Source organism: Rhineura floridana, chromosome 12 (assembly GCF_030035675.1).
Source record: "Rhineura floridana isolate rRhiFlo1 chromosome 12, rRhiFlo1.hap2, whole genome shotgun sequence".
In the NCBI taxonomy this organism is placed as follows: domain Eukaryota; kingdom Metazoa; phylum Chordata; class Lepidosauria; order Squamata; family Rhineuridae; genus Rhineura; species Rhineura floridana.
The window spans coordinates 45106918-45120612 of NC_084491.1; the positions used below are offsets into that span (position 1 = coordinate 45106918).

Consider the following 13695-nt stretch of genomic DNA (forward strand, 5'->3'; position numbering starts at 1 on the left):
CAAGTGCACTTTAAATGCAAAGGCTAGTTGAATGTCCTGTCCAGGGTGTGCCCCTTTTCCTGGCTTTACAAGGGCAGACCCTTCAGCCCAGCCGGAGGGGGCCACAGCGGAGAGGTGGGCTTACAGGGTGCTCTTTCTCATCCCAAAGTGCCTGCTGGTGCCACCCTGGTTGTCGTCCTTAAGGCAGGCAGGATGAGCAAAGTGTCGGAACATGAAGAGCCCCCAACCCACTCCACTCAATCTCTAGGAGGGGGAGTAAAGGGGAACTCCAAAAAGGTGCTCCAGCTTTGCTTTATTCCGCAGCCATCAAAATCTCAGTTTAGTCTGGGAGGACTTTGTCATGAATGGTATACAGATGATTTACAGAGGCGTCTTTTCCCGAAGCCCCCTAAAAGTGTGTCCCCGTCCCTCGCTGGGAGGTGCTGCATGCAGGAGCCTGCAGGGGCCCGAGCCAAGTGGGGGAGTCACAGCCACCTCCCCCGGGCTTCCCTGCAGTCATTGTCACAGCAGCACCAACTGGATTTCGTCTCCTCCTTGGGGGCCGCCTTTGGCCTGACCCCTACCCCCGAGAGTCAGCCTTCCTGTGGCCCCAATGGCAGGAGGCCCCTGACGGCCCCCAGCAGCTCTCTGAGGTCCCCCTCCTGCGCCAGCGCATGCTGCCCTCCTTTGAGCAGCGTGATGTGGACGCTGTGGCTCTCCAGCCGATCTGCCAGCTGCAGCGCTTGCTGCCAGGGCACAGTCTCCTCCTGCAGGCCGTGCAGCAGCCGAACGGGGCAGGTCACGGGGATGGATAAGCGCGCCAGCAAACCGTGCCGCTCTGCCTCCTCGAAGAAACCCCACTGCATAAGCAGGTGCTCCCTGCTGCTGCCCCGTGGGAAGGCGTAGAGGCCGCTCTGCTGGGCTTGGCTCTTCACCTGGGCAAGAGGGCAGAAGGGGCCCCATTGAAGTGGGTGGAGCAGAAGGCACAATGGGCAGGCAAGGCCAAGAGTCCAGCCAGCAGTGGGTCCCAAAAGCTGCCACCACCACGGCTCCAGCCTGGGCCCCAGCATCCAATTCTCAACCACTGCCTTTTGGGAGGGCAGATGCCACCCCAGTCAGAGTGTCTCGATCTTGCCTTGTGCAGGCTTCCCTGCTAAGAGCTGTTGCTCACCTCTGGGGAGAGCCCTCTGGCATGGGTGATGAAGGCATCGACTGCAATCCCTGTGGCAACCAGCCCGGCAATCCTGTCTGAGCGCTCCAGAGCCACCAGCAGCATCAGCCAGCCCCCCATGCTGGCCCCCACCAGAATCTGGAGGAAGAGGAGATGTTTGCCCTCAGAGGCTCTCTGCTGCTGTAGCCACAGGCTACCCCTTCCTCTCCTGACTAGTGCTGCCCGTCCTTTCAGAAGCAGCCAGCTGTCCGCCTTGCCCATTTGGGAGCCATCTAGGCGGCATCCTTGGCAGAAGAGGGAGAGACCAGGAGCCTCCCCAACCATGGCCCAATGGGCCCCTGCAGAGCCAAAGCCCTGGCAGACTCAAGCAAGGCAGCCCATGCAGCAAACACAGGGCCGTGGCTGCAGGGCTAGGTCATTCATCCTTCTGGGCAACAAGATGGGTGGCTGTGCTAGCCAGGGATGGCTTAGTGCATCAGCGGGAGGGAGGAGCTTGCCTGGGGCCCGCTGGTGAGCTCATCGATCACAGCCAAGGCGTCTTCCTTCCAGTCCCCCAGGAACATCTCTTCAAAGCAGCCGTCGGATTCCCCACAGCCCCGGTAGTCGAAGCTGGGATGGGAGGAGGCACACCAGAGCAGAGGTGAGAGGCCCCACCAACCATCCAGGGATGGCCCTACCGCTAGGCAGAGCAAGGCAGCTGCCTTGGGGGGGGGCTGCAGTGGACACACCTGTGTGCATGCACTCTGCAGCCTGCTGTGTGCTCACCTAAGTGAGCCTGCTGCCCTCTGGCCTGGCAGAGGACTTACTGCCACAGTAAGATCCAGCTGTCAGCCTCTGCACATGGGACAGGGAGAGTCAGCCCAGTGCCTTGTGCCAGCCCCCCCCCCCCAGCCTCTTCGGAGTCCAGCCAGGAAGAGCTCCAGGCAGACTCCTGTTTCCCACCTGACGAAGGCCCGTCCAGTCTCCCTGCAGAAACACTCCAGGCTCTGGCACTTGGGGTTGGCCCTGGTGTCGTTGAAGCCCAGCAGGAAGACAATGCCAGGGCTACTCCCGGGCAGCTGATGGTAGGCCAGGCGGGGCAGGCCTCTGCGTGACAAAAACCATGGTGCCATGTGGGCAAAGCTGTGGGGGAGAGCAGAGCAGGGGTTCCGTCTCTCAAATCCTCCATGGGTTTGGTTTCCAAGGGCCAGCCCAGAACCCATGAAGTACATGGCCACAGGTGCCTCCCTCTGTTTTCCTTTTAGCCTCAGTTTACCTTCTGTACAGTGGGTGCACTAAAAGGATGCTACTTCTGCCATGACTACCCTTCATGCCCTTGCAGAGGCCCACATGGACCATTGCCAGTCGCTTGTGGGTGACCTTTCACCTCGTTGCTGGAGCACTGTGTTGGATTCCCCATAGCTGGAGGGCAAGCAGGCCCTCCCCCACTCCCAGTTGCAGGACACAGTCACCCTCTGCTACCCCTTGGACCCCCCCAATGGCCGCTGCTCCCTTTCTCCCCTCCGTCATTCACCTGCAGGTAAGAGGTGAGAACATTTGGGGATTTTTAATTTAGAGAAAAGACAAGTAAGGGGAGACATGGTAAAAGAGTATAAAAATTATGCATGGCATGGAGAAAGCAGATAGAGAGAAGCTTTCTCCCTCTGTTATAACTCTAGAACTCATGGACATTCAATGAAGCTGAATGTTGGAAGATTCAGGGGAACAGACAAAAGAAAGGACTTCACACAGGAGTGGATAGTTAGACCCTGGAACTGGCTCCTAGGAGAGGCAGTGATGGCCACCAACTTGGATGGCTTTAAAAGATTAGACATATTCATGGAGGAGGCTCTCGATGGCTAGGAGCCATGTTGGCTGTCCTCTGCCACCGTGCTCAGAGGCAGTATGCTTCTGAAAACCAGTTTCTGATCCTTGCAAGCGGCGAGAGTGCTTGTGCGCTCAGGTCCTGCTTGCAGACTTCCCATGGGCAACTGGCTGGCCACAGTGTGAACAGGAATGCTGGATGAGATAGCCTGATCCACCAAGGTCTTCTTATGGGAACATACAGGGAGGGATTTGAGGGCTCTGCAGCAGAAAAGATCCAGCCTCTCCTCCCTGCTGAAGGCTGCAGATTGTCTATGATTCCACCCCTCAAAAAAATAAAAATGCTTTTCTTGGTGCTTCTTTAGGAGCTGTGACACCCTGACACCCACCTTTGCAACAGCGGTGCAGGTCCTGGAAAAGCAGCCAGGCTGCCGTGCTCTGTGCAGAGTGAGCAATGAACGAGCAGACTGGGACGGGGTTAAGTGTTGGCTGTTTGCTAACTCAGCAGGTTGAAGAATTGTAGGCAGGGCAAATTCCAAGCCTGGGAACTGTTGTATAAGTGGCAGGGCAGAGACTAAAGCAAAGGTTAAGCAAAGGTTAATTTCTTATGAGAAATATGCAGAGCTCATGCTTACTGATGAATTCAGCTTATCAATCTATATGCCCAACAGCACCTCTTGTTTCATACGTTCCAAATTGTGCATGTGTGTTTTCCACATGGAACCCCAGACAGCCTGGGGAGCAGAGTGAGATATGTGCACTGCAATTTTCCATTGTGATATGGCTTGGGGTGCCAGCGTGGTTAAACTCAGCCCTCTACCCCTTGGTGCAATGGCCAGTGCTAATGAACAGAGGCTCTACATTGTGAGACTAATTTGAATTAAAACAGTTTCAGCAAAGACATTGTCCAAAAGCAGCTAATAATTAGCAGCTAATGGTGTGTGTTTGTGTGTGTGTTGAGGACATATTTGTTCAAGCTGATGGGCTAGATCTGAACACAGAGCAGCACCAAGGCAGACTTCTACCTTGGAAAAGATCAGGCCAGCCACTGGGTGTTGCTCTTGCTCCATCAGCAAACAGGGTTGGGATGGGAGGACAGGCTAGCGATGGAAGCCTTATTGCCCTGAAGGGAAAAGGTGGCTGGACTCTGAAATGCAGATATCAGCACAGAGTTATGTTTTTCAAATTGCTTCATAAATCCTACCCCCAGCCCCACAAATATGGATTTCTTTGTGCTATGATACACAGTGCCATTCCATGTTCAGCACTGAAGGAGCTCAACCCAGTCAGAAAAGGATGTCTGTGGGGGCCAAATGTATACCATGTCAGGCTCTGGTGCATGCAGGCAGAACCCATCTACCTCCTCTTTCTTATTCAAGTTGCTGTTTCCTTTTTAAGATATATTATTTTTTAAACAATCTTTATTATTTTTATGATACATTTCAAGTATTCAAGGCACATAGACACACACTAGTTATTGCAACAGCACTGCGAAGTAGGACAGTATTCTTCCCCTGTTGCCAAAGTGGGTGTGGCTCTGAGGCTAAGAGAATAGTGATTTTGCTTAAGGCAGCCAGTGCATTTGTAGCTGGGAAGGGATTTGAACCAGTGACTTGTGGGCTTCCCCTAGAAGGCATCTGATTGGCCACTGTGAGGACAGGATGACAGACTAGATGGCCCCCCTTTGGCCTGATCCACCTTCATGGCTCTTGTGATATTCTGACCAACTCCTATCCTGACTCCATGCCCTTCATTGCTAAATTTCTTCTCCAGAAAGGCTTTGCATTCTTCTGGTGGTGGTTGCAACGCACCTCAACTGCACCTTTTCCATTTGCACGATGCCCTCTTCAGGATGAGTCAACCAGTCCCACACGATGACCAAGATAGGGAGCTGCACATGGTTTCAGGTGGACGTAATATATTGCTCAATAATTTGTGTAGTCCACACACGCATACCAACCACTTTCTATGGAGTGAGTGATTTAACCTCTCCACCACACCAAGCTTAGATCTGGATTCAAATCCAACCTTAGCTATGAACTGGCAAGGTAGCACTGGGCAGGTCGCACTCCCCTCAGCCTCAGTTCCCCAACCATAAATTTAGAATGAATGATGTCCCACCTCACAAAGCACTTTGTAATATGTAGCAGCAAGTGAGAGCTTCAGCCAAACTGGAGAGGGGGGGGGAATGGCAGCATCCGGGGGGGGGGGGCTCTGTTCATGCAACAGAACTCCAACGTCTGAAGATTCAAAGTAGGTCAACTGTTACGTAGCCTGTTAATTTCACTTGTAGGAATTTCAGGACATTTTAATCAGGCAAAATAGAACTGAGGGGAGAGAATACTCAGGCCCACTGAGCTTGTGGGGGACATAGATTCTTGCATGACTTAAGTCAGTGAGCCTTTTTCTTGGCTTGCAAGGTTGCAAACTCTTGTACCCAACATCTGGGGGGCATTAGGCAACAATTCATCCAGTGCTGCATAAGCTGAGTGGTTCGAATTAGGTTAAATCTAATAGGCTGCCAATTCCTCCCAGCCCAGGGAGAGTTCTTTGTATTTTGACTTCACAGGGAATCCAGTAATGAGATCAGAGCAGAGCCCCCCCCCTTCACCCTTGCTCAACATCTGGTCCTGGAGCAGTCCTGCCTAAAAAAGGACTGGCTCCTTCTGGCCTCAGAGAGGCAAACCCCTCCCCACCTTCTCTGACTCAGGCATGTGGGGAATGTCTCTGGAAGGCTCCTTCGTCACTGTCTTTTGGAGTCTTTCCCCAAATATGGTGCCTGGAGAGTGGAGTCCTTTGTTGCGAGGGGGGTGGGGTGGCTTGATGGGGCAGGGCTGGTGATGATGTCACTGGCCACGGAGCTGGAGCCTTTTAGCCCAAGACCCAGCCTTGCCTGGCTGCAGAGTCTGGGCAGAGCATCATCAGAGGAGACCACAGAGCAGCTTCTTGTAAGTGCCTCTTTAGATGCTCTTGGGAAGTGTGTGTGTGTGTAAGAGAGAGAGAGAGAGAGATGCTGGGCACAGTGTGGCTGGAGCTCAGGGTTCTTGTGCTGAAAGCTGGCGATGATTATTACAGTGGAGCACATTTAAAATGGCTTAAACAGGCGCAGGGCGGGACTGGTTATCAAACTAGTGACAATAAAGTGCCCAGGATGTCCCCGCTGGGTCTGGCTTTTTCAGCTGTAATGGAAGGCAGGCTGGGTTGTGGGAGGCCCAGATCCATGCCACAGGCAGCCATGGCTAAAGGCATCCTCTGGCTTCAGAGGCTGGCATCGATGCCAGCTGCTGATGGGCAAACCGGAGATGAGGGCTGTTGTTCAGCTCCTGCCCTTCTTGTGGGAAGCTGGACCTGAGAGGAGACCCTTGCTCTGATCCAGCAGGGTTCTCCTGAGGCTCACCGCCACCCAGAACTAGAAAGGGGCAATCTGGGGCCAGGTGGAGCCCAGAGCTGCTGCATGGGCTTCCTCGGCTGTGGCCCAGACTGGCTGTCTGGCTGATCCTGTCTCAGAGGAATAAGGGGCAGGAGGATCGGGCCCTTCTCTGAGAGTGCAAAAGAGGCCCCCACAGGACTTGATGTGGAGAAACAGCCAGATGGGCAAGGTTAGGGGACACGCGGGGCTTCTAGAGCCAGCACTGTTTTGCCCTGTAGCGATAAGGCAAAGGGGTGACCTGGAAGAGCCTTGGGCGCCGGAGAGGCAAAGGGCAGAGAGCCAAGGTCTTGGGAGGCAACCAGCGGGCAATGCCAGCCACCGCCTTTGCACCCAGCCAGAGGACCCTCATGCCGGCCTTGTCGCCTTGTCAGGCTGTTTCTAACTCACCAAGCCAGGACTTTCGTGAGTGTCCCCCTCCATGCAGCCCAGCCTGGCCTTCTGTGGGTCACTGTGGAAATGTGCTGGTGTCCCGAGTCCCAAGACCCAGTGGGTCCCTTGGGCCCATCAGGTTCATGTTGCGCTCCACAGAAGCGTGGGGGGTGGGACTCGGCTTGCATAGTAATGGAGGCTGTGAAATAAATGGAACCTGGCTAACAGGCAAGGGGAGAAAAGGCAACAGCATCCATCAGCCAGAGGCATCGATGTTCAAGGAGGTCTGACTGCAGGACTGTGAAGGGCTCCTGCCTGGAAGACTGAAGCCAGGGAGTGCGCAGTTTCAGCCTCCCTCTATAGGTCTGGATCTACGTACAGGTGTCTTGAGGTGGGGAGGGACTGGCTGAAGCTGGTACTCACCTGAGCTGAAGGGCAGGGAATCTTCAGCATCATAACTTGGGTTGTCAGTCCCTCCTCCCTAGATCTGCAGCTGGGCAAGTTGGGGAACTGCCTGTCCTTGCCGGCTAGAATCTGCTGTGGCTCATGATTGGACAGTCCTCCCAACAGGGGATACCAGCACCCATGGTACCCCCAGAACCATAGCAAAGGGGCCCTGAAGGCAGTTTGGCCCCTGGCATCACCACTGCTTATGTGAAGGGCCATACTGGAGCTTTGTTTAAAATGTATTATTCTATTTATATCCTGCCATCTTCCAATAAGATCAAGGTGGCAGACATGGTTCTCCCCCTCCCTACTTTATCTCCACAACAACCCTGTGAGGTAGGTTAGGCTGAGAGGCAGTAACTGGCCAAAGGTCACCCAGTGAGCTTCCTGTCTGAATGGGGATTTGAACCCTGGTCTCCCAGGTCCTCGTCCAATACTCTAACCACTATGCCACAGCCTAAACACCATATGCACTCATTGTGGCTGACATAAGCGGGCTCTTGGCCTGAACTCAGAGCCAGCTCACCACTCCGAGCGTCATCCAGGCTTTTCAAGCCCAGAAACATCTGTGCCTCTCACAGCACAGTTCCCAACTGTCCTTGCTCCGGGTTTATGCTTTGTGTGGGGCTCTGAGGCCTCTCAGGACTTGACTCACTTGAGACCAGAGCACTTTAATAATGGGGGGGAAAGCAATGCTGTGATCATCATAGCAACATCAGCGTGTGAAAATGTGCACCCTGCATTGCAGGGCAATGCCTTTGGGGGGCAGGCATCAGCCTGCATGGAGGTGGCTTTCTGACTACCCTGCTAGGACTCTCTTCTTTACTTAGATTAACCCGAAGCAAACATTTCCCCTCCAACATAAGAACGTAAGACAAGCCGGCTGGATCAGGCCAGTGGCCCATCGAGTCCAGCGTCCTGTTCTCACAGTGACTGGCCAGATGCCTCTTCTGGGAAGCCTGCAACCAGGACCTGAGTGCAAAGAGCACTTTGCCCTCCTGCTGTGGCCAGCATTTGGTATTCAGAAGCATACTGCCTCCATCCATGGAGGCAGAGCATAGCCATCATGACTAGTAGCCACCGATAGCCATTTCCTCCATGAATTGTCTAATTAGAATTGTCTAATCAAGTTCATCAAATGTTGACTGGGGAGGGGGGAGGAGAGGCAAAGACTGAGAGCAAAAGGTGCCAGAGGGCAAGAGCCTCTGGGTTAAGCTTGCCTGCAAACAAAGCAAGGACTTTGGCCTGCCAGATCATCTAGGCGGCTGCCTTGTTGGCACTTGGCTGGCAGAGCGCCAGGAGGAGACAGTAGTTGGGTCCCTGCAAAGTGTTGGCATTTGCAAGGAGCTTCCCAGCTGCAGCTGTTTTGGAAGGCGGGGGGGGGGGACTGCTGGCAGGGCAAAGCCCTCCCTGTGCCCTGCGCTTCTCTGTGTAGTTGAAAATGGAGCTTCTGCAACTCCTGGCTGCCACCCCTGCCAAACGCACACAGGTGGAAAAGGTCTCTTCCTGCAGACCACTCGGGATGCACCTTGTCCTGCTGGCCACGTGTGTGTCCATGTGTGGCCCTCTGCGGGTGTGGCTTTGCATGGGGAAAGGGGGATTCTCCAAAGGGAGGGGCAGGGGCTGCCCTTCTCCCGCAACCACCTCCCCAGTTCCTTTTTTGTCCCCCTCACCTCCCTGCCCCCCTCTCTCCCCAGGTCCTCCTCCTCCAGCATGGCAAACAAAGGCCCTTCCTTCGGCCTGAGCAGAGACGTCCAAGCCAAGATTGAGAAGAAGTATGACGACGAGCTGGAAGAGAAGCTGGTGGAGTGGGTTGTGGCTCAGTGTGGGGCAGACGTGGGGCGCCCTGAACGCGGCAGGCTAGGCTTCCAAGTCTGGCTGAAGAATGGCATTGTGAGCACTGAATGTTCCCTGCCAGGCCCTTTGCTACCCCCCGTCCCGCCCCGAGGCTCAGATGTGGAACGTGGGCACAATGGCAAAGGAAACAGCAACTCCGGGCCTAGTTTCCTGCCTGCCTCAAGATAACCAGGGGGCTGTTGCACTGGCCATTTCCTGCTCTCTGGGGGTCGTCAGAGATGCGCTGGAGGAGATGGAGCAGGCACAGAGAGAAGGCGGAGACCCCGACAGTATCCCCTCACCTCCCCAACAAATCCTATGAGCCCCCAAACTTCTGATATTAGAGCTCTCAGGTTGCAGGTGGGGAAGGGGAAGACTCCAGGGGTTTTGAGCCCTAGCAGGCAGGCAGGCAGGCAGCATCTGTCTGTCCGCCTTGCCCATTCACCTCCCATCGTGCTCCCATCACAGCACCCAAGGGGGTGGGCACACGGTCCCAGGCAGGCGCACAGCCCAGAGCTGCTCGGCTTCAGCAAGGCGAAGGAGGGGGGGGTCTGATATGCCTTCAGACCATATCAGGGGACCATGTTTATTGAGCCACTTTGACCTGCTCTGGGATTTGCAAAGGCAGATGCTTCCTCGAGTCAGGGGTGCATGCGAGGAGCTACAGTGCTTGCTCCTTGGTGCTGTGGCTTTCTGAAACCAGGACTACCCAGGCCTGTCTTAGGGGACTTCCCAGGGCTGGCCCAAGCCATTTTCTCACCGCAGGCAAAGCACAGAAGGCTTCCCATCGCGCACAGAGAAGCCAAGTGGATGGGCAACTGGCTCTTCCCTCAACACTGGCCATGGGATAATGTCCTCCCACACACCTGAGACAACAGGCTTGTGTAGGGGACAGACACACCTCTGTCCTGCCACTGTTGCCCCCCCCCCAGCCTCTGCTGCCTGAGGCAGTTGCTCACTCTACCTAATGGCAGGGCCGGGCTGGAACTTTCCAGTGACATTTGGGAGCCCCAGTTGGTGCTACTTTCTCCATCCTTTTGCTTCCTCCGGCAGGTCCTAGGCAAGTTGGTCAACAGCCTCTACCCTAGTGGCTCCAAGCCTGTGAAGATCCCAGAGCCTCCTCCCACCATGGTCTTCAAGCAGATGGAGCAGATAGCCCAGTTCCTGAAGGTGGCAGAGGACTACGGTGTGGTGAAGACGGATATCTTCCAGACAGTCGATCTGTTTGAAGGTGGGAGGCTGAGGAAGGCTGTGTAACGCAGGTAGCAAGGGGCAGAGCTGTGGAGACAACAGGGACGCCACGGAAGAGGGGCGTGTGAGCCTTGTGGGGTGCTTGAAATTGCCCCCTGCCCTTCCCCCTATAAAATGTATATTATGTTTGCCTTCACTGCAACTCTGCAAAGTACACCACAATTGAGTAGTGAAGTCAGACAGAGGGAGATAATGGCACCTCCAAGGCTGTGCTAAGGTGAGACTTGAACCCATATCAGCCTGATCTTCTATCTAGCCTCTGCTGCCTGCTCCAGTCAGAAATAGGCCTCTGCTGTTGTTGATACTGGCGGTCCTTCCTTGGACCTCCTCCCTCCAGTCGCTTGAGATATTCAAGTTCAAGGTTTGAGTTTTGGTGTGGGACCAGGATACCTGAAAGACCGTCTTACCCCTTATGTACCCAGTCAATCACTGTGCTCTGCAGGTGAGGGCCTCCTGCAGATACCATCTTATCAGGAGGTCCGTTCTGCACTTCATAGGAAGCGGACCTTTAGTGTAGCGGCACCAACCCTTTGGAATTCCCTCCCCTTAAATATTAGACAGGCGCCATCTCTGTTATCTTTTTGGTGCCTACTGAAGACCTTCCTCTTTCAACAAGCCTTAGAAATCCTATCCCAGTCTGCGTCTGTGCTGGAATTGCTTTTGAATATGTTTTTAAACCTTTTTTTAAAAAAGATGTTTTGTTTTAATGTATTATAATGTCTGTTTTTAAGATGTTTTATAGTGTTTTTAGTGTTTTTGTTTGCTGCCCTGGGCTCCTACTGGGAGAAAAGGTGGGATATAAATCTAATAAATAAGGAAATAAATAAAATATTCCATCTGGCCAAATGTTTGCCTTGGATGTGGGGGAATGTTGGCTTCCAAGGTCCCTTTCTAGACAGGACCTGCCTGAACCCCAAGAGTGGGAACCGTTTTCAGCCCAAGGGCCGCATTCCCTTCTGGACAACCTTTTGGGGGCCACATGCCATGGGAGGGCGGGGCCAGAAGCCAAAGTGAGCAGAGCAACAAGTGCAAATTGTACAGCAGGCCAGTTTTCTCATGGCCCCCTGCATCTTCCAGCCAGAGCAGGAAGCATTATTGGGGCTGAAGGAGGCATTCCAGCCAGGGGAAAAGCACCCAGGGGCAAAGCAGGGCTGGAGAGGGGTGTGGGGCCTGGGGAGCCCCATTTGGCCCATGGGTCTGAGGGTCCTGACCCCTCACCCACAAGGGCCTGAAACCAGCATGGAGTGGCAGGAAGTAATTCCTGGGTAGTCACAGAGTGGTCTCCACAGCTTGGAACAGGCACTGTTTACTTGCTGAACAAGCTCCTTGGCTGACTTAGCTCAGTCCTGGCTGCCGCGGCTCTCCAAAGCTTCAGACTCTCTTCTCCCAGCCCGACCTGAAGACATCAGGGACTGACCCCAAGCCCTTGCGCATTCAAAGCAAGGGCTCTTCCTCTGAATGAGGGGCCTTCCCTTCCCTGGAAAGGCACGAGCGGCTTAGCCGCTTGCTCTGCGTGGCAAACGACTGTGACAGTGTGCTGGTAGGGAGGGGTGTTGAGAGCCAAACGGTGGCTTGATTCAGCCCTCCTGAGAATCTCTCTCTCTCTCTCTCTGTGCTCCCAGCTAAGGACATGGCAGCAGTTCAGAGGACGCTGATGGCTTTGGGAAGCCTTGCCGTGACCAAGAATGACGGACAGTATCGTGGAGACCCATCTTGGTTCATGAAGTAAGTGGCCTCTGAGCCTCAACAGGGAAGGGACCCAAGAACAGCCTGCAGCAGCAGGCCAAAGGGGGCCCATCCAGTCTGGCATGCTCTTCTCACAGTGGCCAACAAGATGCCCCAATATGGAGCCCACAACATGGCGCTGTCCCCACTCGTGGTTCCCAGACACTGGTTTTCATGCGTCCCACCTGAGACTTTGGCATAGTTCTCAAAGGTCACAGGGCTCAAATTCAACCAGTCTTGACTACAGGCACAACCCAGTGAATTTCTCCATCCCCAAATCCCAAGTGTCACAATGAGAAACATATTTTTCTTTTTTTGGCAACCAGCTTTCTGCAGGAGAAGGCACTCCTAAGGAATGATAGAACTCATTCTGGTTGCATGCATTGTCTTGATGTCTCCCCCCCCCCCCATGGCAGGGCTGATGAGTGGTGCAAGAAGCTAGATCTGACTATTGAGTCCCTCTTTTCTCTCTCTCCCAACCCCAGGAAAGCCCAGGAGAACAGGCGGGGCTTCTCAGAAAGCCAAATGAAGGAAGGCAAGAACGTGATTGGTCTACAAATGGGCTCCAACCAGGGCGCCTCACAGGCAGGCATGACAGGCTACGGGCGGCCCCGGCAAATAATCAGCTAAGCAGGAGCAACTCCCTCCCCCCTCCCCCCACCAGAACTGGCCCTCCAGCTGCTGCACTAACAGCCCAAATGCCACCCCAATGAATCATGCCACTGGGGCAGCAGTGGCCACCAACCAGGTCTTTTATTGGAGAACCTTTCAAAAAAACCCGTAACTCTGCCCCAGAAGTAACTACCTGGGAGCAGGAGGGCTCTAGCAAGGTTGCTGCATAGCGACGGCCTCCTATCCAGCTTGCTGCATCTCCTCACCTTGCCAGCCCCTTGCATGCTCTCTGCTTCGCTGGCTGCCTTCGCCCTTGGCCATTTCACAAAGCCTGGGGGGCACTGCAGCCTAGGCACCTGCCCCGACAAAAGTGCAATTGGAAACCTTGTCCCCAATGCAGATTGGAACATGGCTGAAACTTGCACAAGAGAAAGAGAAAAAGAGAGCAAACCTTTTCTACAACTAGTGGGGGAGAGGAGTGTGCCTCCTCCTCTCATCCGTTTTGTACCTTCTTCTTGTTCATCAATTAAAGATGACGAATCTTTCCAGGTCTCTTGGCTGTTCATGTCAGTCCTCTGCTCTGTTGCTGCAGTCACGGTGCTGGCAGCAGAAGAGTCCGGCTTGGGGAAAGCAGAAGGCCAGACTCACTCAAGAACCCTCTTTGCCACCTTTGCTGGCATTGCCTCCAGCAGAGCTAAGCCGGCAGACCCAGGTCAAGCCCTTGAGCAAGGCAGGCTGAGTGGCTGTCTGGCAAATGACTCAATCAGCTGCTTGCCTCAAAGAGGCAAGAAAAGTGGCCAGTCGGAGGAGGCACCACTGGGAACTTGCCTCCAGTGCCTGAAAGGGAACTCTGTAGCCCTCCGCAAGGGAAAGGTGCCTGTTTGCAGTCTCCCTGCTCAAACTGGCCTCATGGTTCTCCTTAGTAGTTCTAGGGATCTGCAGAGTGGCCACCACTGTTCCCTCCAGCAGTTGCTACCTGGAGACCTCACTCAGCTCAGCTTCTCTGTGAGCAGCAGAGAGGACCACACACACACTGCCCAGTGATCTGGGTCACATATAGTAAACCAAGGAG

The 13695-nt window shown here is 54.3% G+C and overlaps 2 protein-coding genes across 5 annotated transcripts; one reads left to right on the forward strand and one right to left on the reverse strand.

Annotated features, from left to right (window-relative positions):
* Positions 1 to 272: 272 nt before the first annotated feature.
* LOC133368659 (palmitoyl-protein thioesterase ABHD10, mitochondrial-like) lies at positions 273 to 3449 on the reverse strand. The gene is made up of 5 exons (XM_061593141.1): positions 3343 to 3449; positions 2093 to 2272; positions 1648 to 1759; positions 1151 to 1288; positions 273 to 914 (listed from the first exon to the last, which is right to left on the reverse strand). Exons 2-5 carry the CDS (start codon positions 2260 to 2262, stop codon positions 573 to 575), a joined length of 762 nt encoding a protein of 253 aa, XP_061449125.1. The 5' UTR covers positions 2263 to 2272; positions 3343 to 3449; the 3' UTR covers positions 273 to 572.
* Positions 3450 to 5780: 2331 nt separating this feature from the next.
* On the forward strand, positions 5781 to 13168 carry TAGLN (transgelin). Of its 4 annotated transcripts, none has more exons than XM_061593278.1 (5): positions 5781 to 5901; positions 8897 to 9092; positions 10089 to 10266; positions 11909 to 12011; positions 12497 to 13168. In XM_061593278.1, exons 2-5 carry the CDS (start codon positions 8913 to 8915, stop codon positions 12639 to 12641), a joined length of 606 nt encoding a protein of 201 aa, XP_061449262.1. In that variant the 5' UTR covers positions 5781 to 5901; positions 8897 to 8912; the 3' UTR covers positions 12642 to 13168. The 4 variants fall into 4 exon arrangements, with proteins under 4 accessions (XP_061449262.1, XP_061449261.1, XP_061449263.1 ...); XM_061593277.1 differs by lacking the exon at positions 5781 to 5901 and adding an exon at positions 8519 to 8744; XM_061593279.1 differs by lacking the exon at positions 5781 to 5901 and adding an exon at positions 8519 to 8697.
* Positions 13169 to 13695: the final 527 nt, after the last annotated feature.